The sequence below is a fragment of the Brachyhypopomus gauderio genome, chromosome 4 (genome assembly GCF_052324685.1).
Source record: "Brachyhypopomus gauderio isolate BG-103 chromosome 4, BGAUD_0.2, whole genome shotgun sequence".
NCBI lineage: Eukaryota > Metazoa > Chordata > Actinopteri > Gymnotiformes > Hypopomidae > Brachyhypopomus > Brachyhypopomus gauderio.
This window is the reverse complement of record NC_135214.1, coordinates 15,710,450-15,725,761: the sequence shown is the minus strand read 5'-3', so window position 1 is coordinate 15,725,761 and position 15,312 is coordinate 15,710,450. Positions and strand designations below refer to the sequence as shown.

Below are 15,312 nucleotides of genomic sequence, written 5' to 3'. Positions count from 1 at the left end.
GATATACCGCTATACGAACAGCTGTTTCAGAGTATATGTAGGCTACTGGAAGATATGCATATAAATACATGTATAATATAAATATAATAAATGTGGAGGTTTTGCTTTATTTTGGGCGTGACGCATCAGTGACTGCCACCTGTCTCCCTCGCGTCGTTGTGTTACTTCAAGTCCCGATGAACCGAACCGTGGCCCATTTAGCCATGAACAGGACGTGTACTGGACACACGCTTTCAGTGGTGAACAGTACAGCCAATCATCTAGAGAAGTGGACGCTGCATATTCACTCTTCATACATATTTTTGGATATAATACATGTATTACATATTGATTACCGCACAAAAAAGCGAAACTGAATGGACTTATTTTCCTTTATTCAAAATTAAACTTAATTATTCTAATGTAAAACGCAACATTACCCAGTGACTTCCCAACTCAGATGTTGCCTTGGATTCTGACAAGAACAAAAAACAAACAAACAAAGAAGCAAAACAAACCCATAAAAGAGCAGTGAAACAGTAAAAAGGCACAGTGAGTTCCTCCCAACACCAGTGAAGCATTACACTTCCATTTCCATAAAAAAAACATACATTACACATACATTTGTCATACAAGACACATTTACCGTCCACATAACGTGCCCTACAGTAAACGGAGCTTGTGCCACAATTACTGCTTGACACAAGCAAGCAGCCCACAGCCTCTGGTGAATCAGACAGTGGATACAAGTGGCACTCAGTCAAAGTCAAAATGTCCCGTACAAATCCTAAGATCCGAGGCAGACTGTGGTTTAACGGCGCAGAGAGAATTGAGCTCCCGTTTGTCTTTGCCAGCACAGGATGGGTTTTACCCACAGAGATTCTCTGTCCGTCACTCACACACGTGTACGCACACAGACAAACACAGGGATGAGCTGGCAGGGGAGGGTGCGCGTGTGTCAAAAAATAACAGCTTTGTTTCAGCCAAAAAGAAAAAAAAACTAAACGCATACGAAGGTCTGCGTGGCAGTGTACGAGAACACAGTACAGGTCATACTGGCTGTCATACTGGCTGTATCTGAACGCTCATGTGAGATGAATGATGCCCATGACCCTACAGACCACTGCTGATACAGATGACACACCCCAACAACAAAAACAGTCAAACCCAACGTCAATACGTACTCCAAAAATGTTCAAAGGAAAAAATGGGTAAAAGGAGAAAACAGAACACTCGATATCCACCACAGTATTTGACACAGTATTTAAATAACGAAAATATATTTTTACATAAATAAATCGTAAAGATTACTTTGGTTTGTAGAAAGGCAAATGGGAATGAATGACAATATATTAACAAAGTACCCATATATACATAAAATACATTTGTCCTTCCAATATCCATGTGCTCAAAGGGATTTTAAGTGGTTCAAGTAGAGCTTATACTGCACAAAACTACTGACACAGAAAAGTGGAAAAATAAGGGCATGAGAGAGCGCGTTGTGTGTACAGGAAAGTCTCTGAAAAGACATTTAGATTCACTCTTTACCGACTACTATTGCACAGAAACAAGCCCAAATGCAACATTTGCTAAACAGCAGTAGTGCTAATGGTTACTGAGCTTGATGGAGCTGGTTAGTGTAATCCAGATTCCACTAAGTGGTCCTTACTGGTTTCATTCAGTTGGTCATGCTAGCATTTCTGTGCTGTTGAAAGCCCTGTTGTAACATTTCCTACTCGTGGTGAGTCCGTGTACATTCTTCCCTTGTCCAAGACACCAAGCTCAGTACGTAGTGACGAGCGGAGATGCAGAATCTCAGCTGCACCACTAACTTTATCCTCTTACAGTAACAATGCTGCTTCTCAGACATGCCGGCGAAGCTACAGTGCACCTGTGCGCTCATTCCTCTGGGCCTTTAAACTAATATAGAGCTAGACCAACAGACCCGTGCTGCTACTTCAGACCTGCTACGGTGTACATGCATCTTCAGAATGGACACAACCTCTTCAGGTAATCTTCCAATTCCCATTGTAAAGGAGCTTTTCAAGCAGTTATTTGTGCTAAATTATAAATATCCATTTCTGACTAGGGAGCAAACAGCTATTATATGTACTTCAATAAACGTGGAACAGCACTTTCAAACGATTCGATAGGCTTACAGAATTCTGCAAGCTACTTCATATATTAATATCCAAGTACATTAAATGATGTACCATTTAACGAATTCTGCAAAACGTGACTTTGGACTTATCACAAGAACATTAGCACTCATGACTAATTAACATTATTATAAATACTAACTAATGCAAGTTAATGTCCAACCTGTAGGGAAAGCTGGGCTTCAAATCCCTCCACAGTTAGACAAACTAGCAGTAGTCTGCTACACAGGACCCAGGATTGGGCAACAGTGAAGTAAACAGACAAAGCAAGTGACATTTTGGTCTTGTCCTATAAGGCTTCCACTCCAAAACGAGGCGTGGCAGGCAGAAGTGGGCGGAGGTGCAGTCCTGGTCCGGGTTGGAGATGTGCTCTAGGTTGGATGAAACGCTCCATCTCTCCTGCAGCTCACGCTCCCGTTTAGTGCAAAGTGCTCAGTGCTCCTTCAGTCTAGAAGCCAGACAGATACACCAATCAGACACATAGCGCTTCTTCCACTGATCTCAGCGTGGTCTCAGATAAACGGAAAGGTGGTTAAACAGGCGTAAAGGGAGAGAAACGCGACTCACTCCACCGCGGATTCCTGAGAGCTCTTCTTGGACCTCATCTCCTTCGACACCAACCTCAGCAGCAGCTGTAAACGAGGCGAAGCGTAGAGGTTAAGCGCGTCGCCCCGACTATGCTTGTGCGGTCGGTGCTGCAGAACTGACGTGTGTGCGTCTGCGCGATGCAGGACTCACCAGTAGTGCTAAAAAGTCTGCAGTCATGAGCATGTAGAAGACCTGATCCCAGCCGTGCGCAGACAGCAGCCCGGCCAGCAGGGGGCCTAGTGCAGCACCTACATGAGGGAGAGGGGAATGAGTCACACTGACGCCCGAGAGGGACAAGACCTTTATGGATCCTTAATTAAGTTTTTCAAAGACAATCTTTTTATTTATTTTTGATCCTAAAGACTGTAGCATCAGTCTTGACCAGAAGCAGCTACGACTGACACTTTAGAACAGAGCAAAACTAGAGTCAGAGAGTTCACTACCAAATACAGCTGCTGTTTAGATATGTACTTCTGACCCTCTGTGAAATTGATCTTCCATATGCTGTTGCTGAAGCCATTTTATTCTTACAAATCAAAAACCTTTCACCACCAATAAACATTTTTCTTGGATATGCGTACCGAGAAATAAATTATTTTGAATTTGGCTGATCCAAATGAATTCTGAAACGATCATTTTATTTTTTCCAAATGTAATTATTTGCATATTCATCACTTTTTATAAACCCATTTGTGCCTTTTGTTAAACCCGGTTCCTAAGCGATTTGCAGCATAACACAAAGGCAATCAACTAGGCTTTCATGTGGGCACCCCACTGCAGGTCTTTCAGAGGAGAGGAGGGAGCAACGTGCACACTTCCGCGTAACGCTAACGATCCCTTTCTCAGAAAGCTGGGAGAGGGCGACATGTCTCGAACGAGTCTGAGCTTTTCCAACGAAAGGTCTATAAAACACCTCCCAGAATCATTGTAATGTTGTCATGAGTCCAGAAACTGTTGCTCCAATTTCCTGTTACTTCAACCAGGCACAGGGTTTGATGCAGCAAATACGCCCTGCACGCTGGTTACAGCTTCACGCAGACATTCAGCCAGGAACCGACAACACTGGCAGTCTCCAACCAGCCCGTCACGGTGATCTTCACCGCAGGCCGCAGGAGAGCGTTTCTACTCCAGCACTCCTCCAGAACAGCCACGGGCTCATCTGGTGTGAAGGACCTTCACAAGCAGCTAAAGTGGACGACGACTACAGTTCACACGGTGCTTACGGCTCGTTCTGCTCCCTAGTCGGAATCGAAGACGTAACTATAGCAACAGACGAAGCTCTTGAGATGTTCAACCTGCAGCCATACGAATGCTGTTCACTGTCGGTAGACTTTCCATTTGCTCAGAAAACGACTGGCAGTTTGTTCTTGACTCTTTATGGCCTTTATAGGCTGAATGGGTTACAGTACGGCAGTGAAGACATTCTTCACCAGTACAGATACTGCTGAGGAATTTCAATATACTGAGCTTAATCTTGATCTCTGATGAATAATGAACGAATTACTAAAATCCACTGTGTATTAGCTGTGTAACAGCATAGTTGTTAAGAAAATTGTGAGCGAGCTATACTAAACGGGTTAAACACGATCGTCCAGCCACTGTGTGATGCACTTACCAACAGATCCTGTCCCATCAATAATGGCTGTGACAGTGGAGAGAGCCCTCGCATTGCCTTTCAGACTCTTGTGGGTTCCCTGTATGTTGAAAAGTTCAAAGGGTCAGCAGAGGAAATTTCTCTCTCTTCATATATAGACACACGAACACACAACAGCCTAAAAATGTTAACACTTGAAAAAGTGTGAACCTTTTATGGAGTCTAATATATAAGTGGACACACGGATACAAATGCACACAAACCCACACACACTCACCAAATCAGCAGACACAGCTGTGGTGATGAGGGCATAGGGTCCATTAACTAAGCCACCACACACCAGCAGCATCCCTATGGGTCAAGGGTTTCAAAAAACACACTTAATATTCCACACAAACTGCACAGGAAATATCATGCAAAGTGTCCCTCAGTATGGGTGGATCACGAGAAAAATGGGCGAATGTTTCAGTACACTGAACGTCCAAAACCACGAGCTGTGTTTGGCTTCGATGTTCAGCTCTGCTTGTTCAGGTGGTGATCTTACCAATAGTTGGTCCCAGGCCAAACTGGCTCATCATGGAAAAGCCATACAGCTAGAAAACACAGGCAGCAATTTCAGCCATCGGAATGTGACAATATGTGTAAGTGTAATCCTGTCCTCCAGGGGGCAGTAAAGGCACATACTGTCGGTGCAGCCAAAAGCAGCATTACGGCACACGTAGTGGCTCTCTTTCCCAGCTTATCAGAGACCACACCCGCAAGAACACCACCTACAGACGCAGACATGCAGACACACACCTTCCTGTTACTAACAAACGATACATACACAACATAAGTATGTGATAAATGGGAACAGAAACAGAAAAATCACAATTGACAAAATATGGCACATTTACATTTACATTAGAAACAAGAATCTCTTTTTCAATTCAGTTGAAAATATAGTGTTCCTAGATTCAACAAATGTAAAAAAAAAACGGCTTAAACTGTTCTGGTAAATCCATTTTATATAATAGGACATAATGTTATACACTAAATTTCCTTGTTCAGGATCGTAAAGGAGTCAGCTGTCCCCACCCATTACTATAACTAAACACAGAGCAGGTGACTCCACATACCGACAATTCCTCCGACATCAAACAGGGTGGAGAGGTCTCCTGCCTTCTTTGCGTCAAGGTGAGCTGTGACGGAGGAAGACAAAAGAAAATGTTATCCATCTCCTCCATAACCAACCTGACAAGTTTAGGCAGTTAAACGAATCCTCAAAAGAAGGCCCTCAACATTCCTATTTCACAAGGTCTGCGTGATCCTCGGTCTCACCTGCTTTAGTGATATACAGGGGCAGCCAGAACAGGAAGGTGTAGCTGACCAGTTTAGCAAACAGCAGACAGAGAGAGAATTCCACCACGCCCTGTCCAGGGGGTTCGGATGAAAGGTCAGGTGTGTATACACATACTCAGGGATTGCAGATATGTTGATTTTCGTGGGATCAGCATATGTACAGATGGATGGATGCACAGACTGGATGTACTGATTCTGTAGTTTGTAGTAGGGGGCGTAGCCTACAGAATGGTGGGTGGAGGAATGTGGGAGCGGGACTCACCGGTATACGCAGGGCTCCCATGAAGCTAATGGCCGAGGGCTCCGCCCCACTCTTCACCACCATGATCTGCTGCACAGGAACACACACACCTGTGCTGTCCTCTCCCAGGAGCAGCTCTGTATCGGAGCTCTGACACACACAGATTACATATAAGAGCAGTGGCCCTAAAGACATGGAGCTGAAAGAGTCTATAGGGCTGCAGGTCTGACCTTGATTTTGGATTTGTGCTTGTACTGCAAGTACAGGTGTTTATGGCCATTAACACCACTCCACTTCCTCTGTACCTTCTGCCATGAACACAACTGGGGGTTGGAGTGTGTGTATAATATGTATACACACATATATATGTGTGTGTGTGTGTGTGTGTGTGTGTGTGTGTGTGTGTGTGTGTGTGTGTGTGTGTGTGTGTGTGTGTGTGTGTGTGTGTATTTGTGGGGGGGGGGGATGATTGGGATTAGGGAGCGGGAGAGAGAGAGAAAGAGAAAGAGTGAGAGTGAGTATGTATAAACATTATAAATGACGTTTACATTTTCCGTAAGGGCTCTCTGTCCTGTTTTCCAGGTGTTCCACAGAGACAGTTGCTATGGAAACCACAGTAGAACAGGAGCGCTCATGATATCTAACCATCATTAACCTTAATCTTAACCCTATAATACACACAAGCGCTCTGTCTCTCTCACGCGCGCACACACACACACCACACGAAGGGCGGGCTGGACTTGCCTGGGTGTCGGTGTTCTGAGCGCCGACACTCTTCAGATCATTGGGGTCTGTAGAGAAGCAATAGAGATAAAAAACAATGCACTTAGAATGTTATGCTAGTAAGACACGCATGCTCACACACACACACGCTCACACACAATGATGAGAGAGGAGAGAGGGCAAGTGAGCGTGGTCATCATACCAGTCGTGGATATTCTTTTGGTTTACACTGATGTCAATGTGCACAGACATGTGTGTGTGACTTATCTAATGTTAAAAGAGCCCAAATCAAGCTTTTAATGACACCTAGACCTGCAAAACACAGTCAACCATCCTATCATGCAATTAATATTGCTGCATATTGTGTTAAAGAATGAAAGCCTTAAGAAATTAAAGATCACAGGGATCTGTGATGTCAGTGATGGTTCAGGACACTCGAAGCACAGAACTCAAACATTCTGCTGTCATAGGCCTCATTTGCAAATGGAATAGCAAACGCTGCTGCGAATGTTGCCATAATAAGAAACAAACAATATAACCTGCATAGTTCTACTGGGAGCACTTTGTATAAAGCCTGATCTGCTCGACATTAAACGGTTCATAATCAATCAAAACAGCCACCAGATAAAAGGACTCACGCTCAATAAGGAACAAGAAGCAAACGATGCCCATGACGGCGATGATGATGCCGGGGACGATGAAGGACAGCCCCCAGTTAGAGGACACGTAGTATCCCGCGATGAGGGAACCCAGGATGTTTCCGACTGACGTGTGTGAGTTCCACAGGCCCATGATCATACCCCTCCTGATGACACACCACAGCAACAATGATCACAACCTGCCGCTTCATATCCAAGATATTTATCTCCTGCTACGCTCATGTTCAAGTCAAGGAACGTTTCCTAATGTTTGATCATGAGACACTTATTCAAAGAAACGTCAACTCTAAAAATAAAAGGGATTTCGGTAAATTAAAAAGTGCATGACAGGACTGTGCTCAGGACGTCAGGGCAGTGTGGTTGTTGAGGTCCTCACAGACACAATAATAAGAACTCAAAGAACTCAGACGCTCACCTTCCCTTGCCAAACCAGTTCCCAATGCACGTTACCACACTGGGCCAGCCAGTCGTCTGAACCAAGCCGTTGGCAATCTGTAACAAGAGGGAGAGAGGAAGTGCAAATGAGGGAGAAGAGAGAGGGGGAGAGAGAGAGAAAGAGAGAGAGAGAGAGAGAGAGAGAGAGAGAGAGAGAGAGAGAGAGAGAGAGAGAGAGAGAGAGAGAGAAAGAGAAAGAGAGAGAGAGAGCACTTGCATAACTCTTGTACAACACAAAAACAATTCCTTGGAAAAACCAAAAGTGTTAAAAGCATAACCGCTCCATGGTGCTCTGTTGACTCTTTCTGTGTACTGTGGCGAGTTTCCACAAACCAGAGTGACGTTTGTGTGTCTGGGTGTGTGCAGGTGCACATCAGCAGCTCACCTGGGCAAAGATGTAGAAGCCCAGGCTGTGGATGTTGTAGATGTGGCCCAGGCCGAACAGGCAGGTGAAGATGCCACTGGTCAGCATGCCCACGGTCAGGTACAGCCGGATGGGCAGACGCTCCCCGATGATCCCACTACAGGAGGAACCGCAGTGTTACTGCAGGGTTGGGACAGACGGATACCTGCAAGCACACGCATGTGTGTGTGTGTGTGTGTGTGTGGTGTGTGTGTGATTGAATAATGACATTTCTTGGGTTCCTAGCCCTTTGTGGAAGCAGCAGGTTATGTCGACAAAAACAAATGTGTATGCATGTGTGTTTTTGCTGAATTCAATATATACTGGGTATGTTTATAGCGGGACTCGAGCCCTGAGGTCAAATTCACTCCTGACGGTCAGTGGAAAACACTGATGTTTCTACAAAATAACCAACATCAGGGCTGTAATCATTATACATATGATCATTTTATCTTTCAGGACATAAAACCCTGAGCGGTTGGGATCGGCGTGTTTGTTGTGGCACAGGCGGGGGAGGGGGATCTTACCTCAGGTACATTCCTACTGCATATGCGCACAGAAAGGAATAGTCCATTGCGCCCAACAACTGCTTATAATTGTCTTTGTCTGTGTGTAAATATGGACACACACACACACACACACACACACACACAGACACACAAAAGGATATAAAAATATATGGGTTAGCAAATAAGGCTAAAAGACAAAGAAGAGGAAATTATTGTTTTGTTGCCCACAAAATGAGTGGTCACAAGCCATGTACAGAAACAGTTTTCCTTAAGTGTTATGTTGTGTAGAGACTGCAGACAGTTTTCTTTGATAGTGTTATGTCATGTAGAGACTATTTGATTGTGTCGATAACATTGATTTTCACTGAGCCTGACAGAGAGAAGGGAAGATTACAGACAACACACAGAACACTGAATTCAGAGAGAGAGAGAGAGAGAGAGAGAGAGAGAGAGAGAAAGGGAGAAAAACAGAGAAAAAAGAGAAGGAGAGTGAGAGAGTGTTACCAAATGGTTTCCAGCTGCAGTCTGTTTCCACAGGAAGGTTGAGCTGCTGAGAGGTGCCGTCAGTGGGCAGCTCTCTGACCAACGAACAATTCTTGTGCAGCTCGCTCTGAACAAACCACCACACACACACAAACACACACACACACACACACACACACACACACACACACACACACACACACACACACACACACAAAACACACTTATTAGGAGCACTAACATCCATTGACTTAAGCTCTCCAGAACCCACGTTGCTCTGCGGACAGGGCCATGTGTGGCCCGATCAGCACTACTACCGACAGACTGTTACTACGGCTCCACCAGCACACGCTGCTGTTTTGCAGAGCATGAACACCACCACGTAGCCACCCTGCCACACAGAGGATTCTCTGTGGAATCCAGAACGCCATTGAAAATAGCAGCTGGACTGTGTGACTGTGTGCACCTTCATTAGTGACCTTCAGAGATCTGACGTCCCTCTCTAAAACAAGCAGACATTCGTATTCAAACTGTTTCCTGCACAGAAAGGACACAATGTCACTTTCCATTTCTGTGCGTGCTGTAATTCCAGTTATCGCCGAGTTGTTGGACGTGGCTGGTGTCTCAGAGAGAATGTGATGTTGTGGAGTGCTATTGCATTATCACAGCTGTGACCACAGACAACACTGTTATCATGGCTGGGGGGCCTTTACTGAGTCTGCAGGGAGGGGCTGACTGTGTGCGGTTACCTTGACAATGCTGATGGGTTTCCGGGACAAGTGGTAGCTGGTGTAGAGCAGGAAGGTGAGAGCAAATGTGAAGGCTCGGTACCTAAACACACACACACACACACACACACACACACACACACACACACGCACACACACACACACACACACACACACACACACACACACACACACAACACATTAAGGGGAAGCGAAAGAGGAACTTTTACATTTAGATACTATAAACTGCTTCTTCCTGGAGCGACATTTGGTTCAGTGGCATTGTCAAGAGCAACAGTGATCAGCTGGGATCATCAGTGATCATCTGGGATCATCAGTGATCATCTGGGATCATCAGTGATCAGCTGGGATCACAACCGTACTCTTCTCAGCTGTAGCCACATTCACTTGGCACAACGATGTGGCCAGAAAGAAAAACAGGTCTTTGATGAAGATCAGCAAACACGCACACACACAAAAAAGCCTATTTTTAGGCAGTGCCCTTTGGGTCTGTGGTTTACACATTGACTGCACCTCCGCAGGCAAAAAGCATAGTGAAGCCTCCAGATATCTGTGTAGAGCAGAAACATAAGCCTCCCGTCACACCCACTCTCAACTCCGCCATGCACACAATCTCGCGTGTCTGGTAAACAGACGAGCACTTGTCGAGGACTTGTGAGAAGCCCAACCTGACCGCAAACCTGGCGGGCGCCCACACCACGCCTGTCGGGCTGGCCGCTAAGGCCGGGCAGCCTGGAGCTCCCACACCTGCGGTGTTCGTACGGGACTCACTCAACAGGACTGACATGAATACTATAAGAGTTCCTTTATCGCTACTCGTATTACTTGTGGGGTCTGAACACATGAAATACTCATGAGCTCTTAGCTCTTGTTTCTGTCTGCTGGCCAATGTCTCTCTCTCCCTCTCCCTCTCAATAAAACCTCACTCTTACACCAGATATAACTTCACCTTGTTCATTCACGTATTGTCTATACCTAACCAAAGATGTAGTAAAAGCCACATTGTAAAAATATATATATATATATATATAGCACACTCATTATCCATAGAGTCAATATTCAGGGCAGGGTGACCTGTCACCCACAGCATGTCTCTCTACCTCGTATCCTCATATTTGGCTTGTGTTCCTAGGGTGTGTATGGGACACAAAAAAGAGAAAAACTCCCGGACAGCAAACACATTCAGCATACGGTGACATGCCTGACACGTCAGAGTGACGACAAACTGATCGTTATAGCGATGAGGAACAGCGGCTTCCTCAAAGCCTACACGCTGTACTGCCAATACGTGTTCACACTTCTCAAGTGTAGCTTAGTGGTTTCACTACAAAACATCCAGATACTCTAAACCCACTCAAGTCTTCAGCTAATGTGACATCTTGGGGAACTGAGCTGATTCTAAAAATGCACCGATGTATGAGAGAGAAAACTCAGGGCAGCTGTGCTCTCTCCACATCAATAAAGACTCCCTAAAGAGATTATTTACTTCATCCACTACACACAGGATCCCGGAGCTGTCAAAACACTTATCTGTTTGCAGCCGGAAGACAACTATTTACCTCATTTGAATGTCTTATACTCACATAGAGTAAGACAAAGGTCTCATTGGGGACAATGTGATTTTCTAAAATGTATTAATGAGCAAAAATTAGAATTTCAAACAAGCCGTGGGGCAGCGTAAAAATGCCCATTCTCCTTTAAGGGTGACCACAGCAGGTCTGACTGGTGTGTGTGTGTGTGTGTGTGTGTGTGTGTGTGTGTGTGTGTGTGTGCGTGCGTGCGTGCGTGCGTGCGTGCGTGCGTGTCCTGAGATCAAAAAGGGCACGCCAAGCTTATTCATCTTCTGGTGGACAAAACTCTTCCACACTGGCTAGTTGCACATTCACAGACAGAGCGACACACATCAACCCAACAGCAGAAGGACATACAGTTCTACAGACACACAGCCATAAACAGTCAATCAGCAATCAGCTCAAACAGGTCTGCATGTAATTCATTAACATATGGCTCAACACCCTTACCGGACAGAACTAAATCTGGAGCAGTACCAGCACTGCCATTGGTAAAAAAAATATTTACATTTCAGAAAGCATGTCCTCTACGGTGAGAAACAGTTCCTCATTGCCATGAAACCAAACCAATGTTTTCTTAGAGCCAGTTTTAGAGTGTTCTAATCTGCCAATAATACTTTTAACTCTTGCACTGGGCTTTATATGCACACAGGACACCAGGCCAGTACTGTGACTGCAAACCGGGAACACAGACACTAATAGTTTTAATATGACCTAAATCGGGAATGTAGAAAGACAGGTGCATTTCTCACTAGAGACCAACAAGAGCACCGACAAGAACTGACAGCTACAGACCAGCAAAACCTTAAGGCTCTAGAGCGTCTTCACTAGTGACTGGACAATCCAGGGTCCTAACATCTCCTCTGAGAGGCAGAGCACGTAGAGCAAAAATAAATAAAAAGCTAAAAAGCCAATCAAATGATACAGTCTACCAACGCACACAGACCTTGAGCTGAAGGAGACTGTCTCAGAGGCAGCCCTGCTGAGAGACAGTCTTTGAGAGACAGAGAGATCAGCGAGTATGTGCCCAGGAGAAGCGGGCAGGGCTGAGGGAGGAGAGCTGGGTGAACTCACCACTGGTCCCGGTTAAAGGAGGCTAGGAACCGAATGCCGGGGGGCACGGGTGCCATGTCGGTGCTTATGCGGAGTCTATCAGGCAGCGGGGCGTGTTTACAGGAAGAGAAGACACAGTAACGGCAGATACGTGGTCACAGAGCACAGTTCTGACCACCAGGGCACTGTGAGCTCAGCCACAAGAAACATGATGCCTCAGTGCTGGGTTCCACTGGACGTAGGACGTTTCCCCTGAGAAAAGAGTGCGAGAAAGAGCTTCAGAATATCAGGTTTTCCTCACACTATGAAATCACGATCTACTTCTTATCTACTATAAGTCAAAGTTTATATCAGATGAACTTTGGAGCACAGTGAAAGTAGTCTGTGCTATCGGGACATGTGACATCAATTCAGACTGGATGGCATGATGCACGTGCAGACAACAGCGCTCCAGGCTCAGCGCGTGCTTTGATTGGACAAACAGCACACTCGCAAGCAATGACAGAAATAACCAGTTTGGCAAATCAACACGATGTTTAACATCTTTATTAGATCAGACGTAGGTAGATATCCATTCTTCAGCTCTAAACAGGGCAGCACACGCGGAGACTATACCGTCTTTGACAACTGACTTCATCATTTTATTTTTAGGGCTTCGTCTACTCCAACGCTACTTCTGGACCAACCGCATTTGACACATGCGCTTATGTAGAGCAACTTATATATTTATCTGTCTGATGGTATGATGTGCTCACTTGGAACCAAACCCAAGACCCTGTTCTACTAGGAGCACTACTGTTCTACCTGCACCAGAGCAGCACTATTACTAGTATTAGTATTATTAGCAATCTTTTAAATGGAAGAGAAGTAGCCGGCCAGTAGTAGCTACTTCTAATACTAATAATCACAAGAATAATATAACTTAAATCACACAGAAACTTCATTTAGACTCATTTTCTCTCTGGTAGATAAAGTTCAGTTGGCAAATATTTGTTGCCATAGATTTGTTCTGAACTTTACAGGATGCTCAAGATACCTTGTATGAAAATCCAGACAAACACACCGAACGTCCATCCATTTCAGCTGCTATTTATCTATACAATGAACAAAAACGTCTATGCAGAATGAGAGTATTTGTTTTTTGTATGAGCCATCCTGTCCGTTTGAAAACGATCAACACGACAGCAGGTATCCTCACCGGAGAAACATCAGATTAAAGATCCCCAAATAATTTGCCCTGTTAGCTCTGATAACGTACAGTACCACGTTTACATATTGATCACGTTCCTACCGTAAGCGGCGGTGTCATCGTTGCCATTATGGAGGTGTATGACATTTAGTATGCAGCCCAGACGTCTTCCTTGTGTCCTGCGAGCCACGGCGCGCGAGCCGGAGTGCGACGTGAAGCCCCGACCGCACGTGAGCGAGCAGCCCAGAGCGGAAGTGACGTGCGCCGGACGTGACTTTCGTTCCAAAGTGATCCGGTTTCTATAATCACCGGTTGCAGGTTGTAGAACAATTTGGCCACCGTGGCACAGCACGCCTGATTCTTGTGAGGGGAGGATGGAAGTTCAATTAAAATATGAGCAGTAGAGGATGTAGTTTGTTTCGGCTCACAGTTTGTTTCGGTCTGTTGCAGGCAGGCAGTTGTCATTCTATGACCGTCGTCCTAAGAGGCCCCATGGACTGAAATGGCATCGCTGAACACTGATTCAAATACAGATATCTTAAATGAGCATGACGTTAGACCAAAAGTAGTAGTGTGTTTTAAAGAGGTTATTATTATAATTTACTGTACAGTGCAGCTCAAATGAGAGGAATAAGCAAATTGCGAAACAGTCATTATTAGTGACCTCTAGTGGCTTTCAGATATTCAGTAGTCAATTAGGCGATGGACCGGCTGTAACCTGTTCATTTGAGGGCCAAGCAGGGGCGGTGTGTTCAGTAGGGCGATAGGGCGACGCAGCACGAAAGGATGAAAAGGAAGTTTTTTTTCTCTCACATTCTATCACGGCATTTAACTAGCTATTAGTGATGTGTTGTTCGCGAACGATCCGGTTCTAGGAGCCGACTCTTTGAAGTGAACGATTAAACCGGCTCCACAATGGGAGTCGTTTTAGGATCCTATTTGGGAGCCGCTTTTTCCTTCAGTATTGCGCTTGTGCTCTGCAAGTGCCACAGTTTTTTTCCAATATCGTTTTTATTTGTCCTTCGGTGCCTCGCTGTCTCTCCTTGCGCATATTGCTCTGCTTCTGCTAGTGGTAGAGAGCGGAGAGTTTATTCCCTCAGTCGGTGCCAGTTTATACTTGGCGCGTCGCGACCAGCGCGAGGGTCCCAAAAATGACGCAATCGCGGTGGCTCCGCCCGTGCACCTCTTCAGCGCAATGAACAATGTGGGTTCATACACCTTTACAAGGTGGAATTCAAGCACTTGTACGTCACTTTTCAATATTGGAAAAAGGCCATTTTCAATATTTCCCAGCACCTTAAACTTAAATATTTATACATATACTCGAAATTATTCGAAATAATAATAAGTACTTTAGCCTACTTTAGCGCTTTTCAAACCTGGAACACAATGCAACATTATTTTTTGTCAGGTAAATGTTCCTTCCCCTGTTTTTGAGGGGTGTTTCTTTATACTACCACATATCGTTTCGGACAACACTGCAAAGAATGTCTCCACTGCCCGCATGTCATGCGTGTGCTCCACACATCTGACCAATCACACACAGCTTTCAATTAATAATGTGGTGGGAAAATACTGAAAAAAAAGTTATCTCCACTTTTTTTGTGGAAACGGCAGGCAATTGGCAAAGCTTTAT

General features: G+C 45.1%; 1 protein-coding gene across 1 annotated transcript; it reads right to left on the bottom strand.

Annotated features, from left to right (window-relative positions):
* Nucleotides 1–357: 357 nt before the first annotated feature.
* On the bottom strand, nucleotides 358–13,935 carry slc37a1 (solute carrier family 37 member 1). Its single transcript, XM_077002579.1, has 20 exons — nucleotides 13,779–13,935; nucleotides 12,509–12,739; nucleotides 9,864–9,945; nucleotides 9,136–9,241; nucleotides 8,650–8,728; nucleotides 8,105–8,240; nucleotides 7,700–7,776; nucleotides 7,264–7,430; nucleotides 6,647–6,693; nucleotides 6,133–6,225; nucleotides 5,924–6,052; nucleotides 5,641–5,731; nucleotides 5,439–5,501; nucleotides 5,005–5,090; nucleotides 4,865–4,913; nucleotides 4,598–4,671; nucleotides 4,342–4,420; nucleotides 2,877–2,974; nucleotides 2,706–2,770; nucleotides 358–2,586 (listed from the first exon to the last, which is right to left on the bottom strand). Exons 2-20 carry the CDS (start codon nucleotides 12,562–12,564, stop codon nucleotides 2,571–2,573), a joined length of 1,593 nt encoding a protein of 530 aa, XP_076858694.1. The 5' UTR covers nucleotides 12,565–12,739; nucleotides 13,779–13,935; the 3' UTR covers nucleotides 358–2,570.
* Nucleotides 13,936–15,312: the final 1,377 nt, after the last annotated feature.

Excerpts from the sequence above, each read along its gene's own strand:
- slc37a1 (XM_077002579.1), bottom strand. The coding sequence starts at position 12,564 with ATGGCACCCGTGCCCCCCGGCATTCGGTTCCTAGCCTCCTTTAACCGG. Across the intron at positions 8,729-9,135 it reads CTGCAGCTGGAAACCATTTG|ACAAAGACAATTATAAGCAG; the intron begins GTAACACTCTCT and ends ATTTACACACAG. Across the intron at positions 6,053-6,132 it reads AGCACAAATCCAAAATCAAG|AGCTCCGATACAGAGCTGCT; the intron begins GTCAGACCTGCA and ends TGTGTGTGTCAG.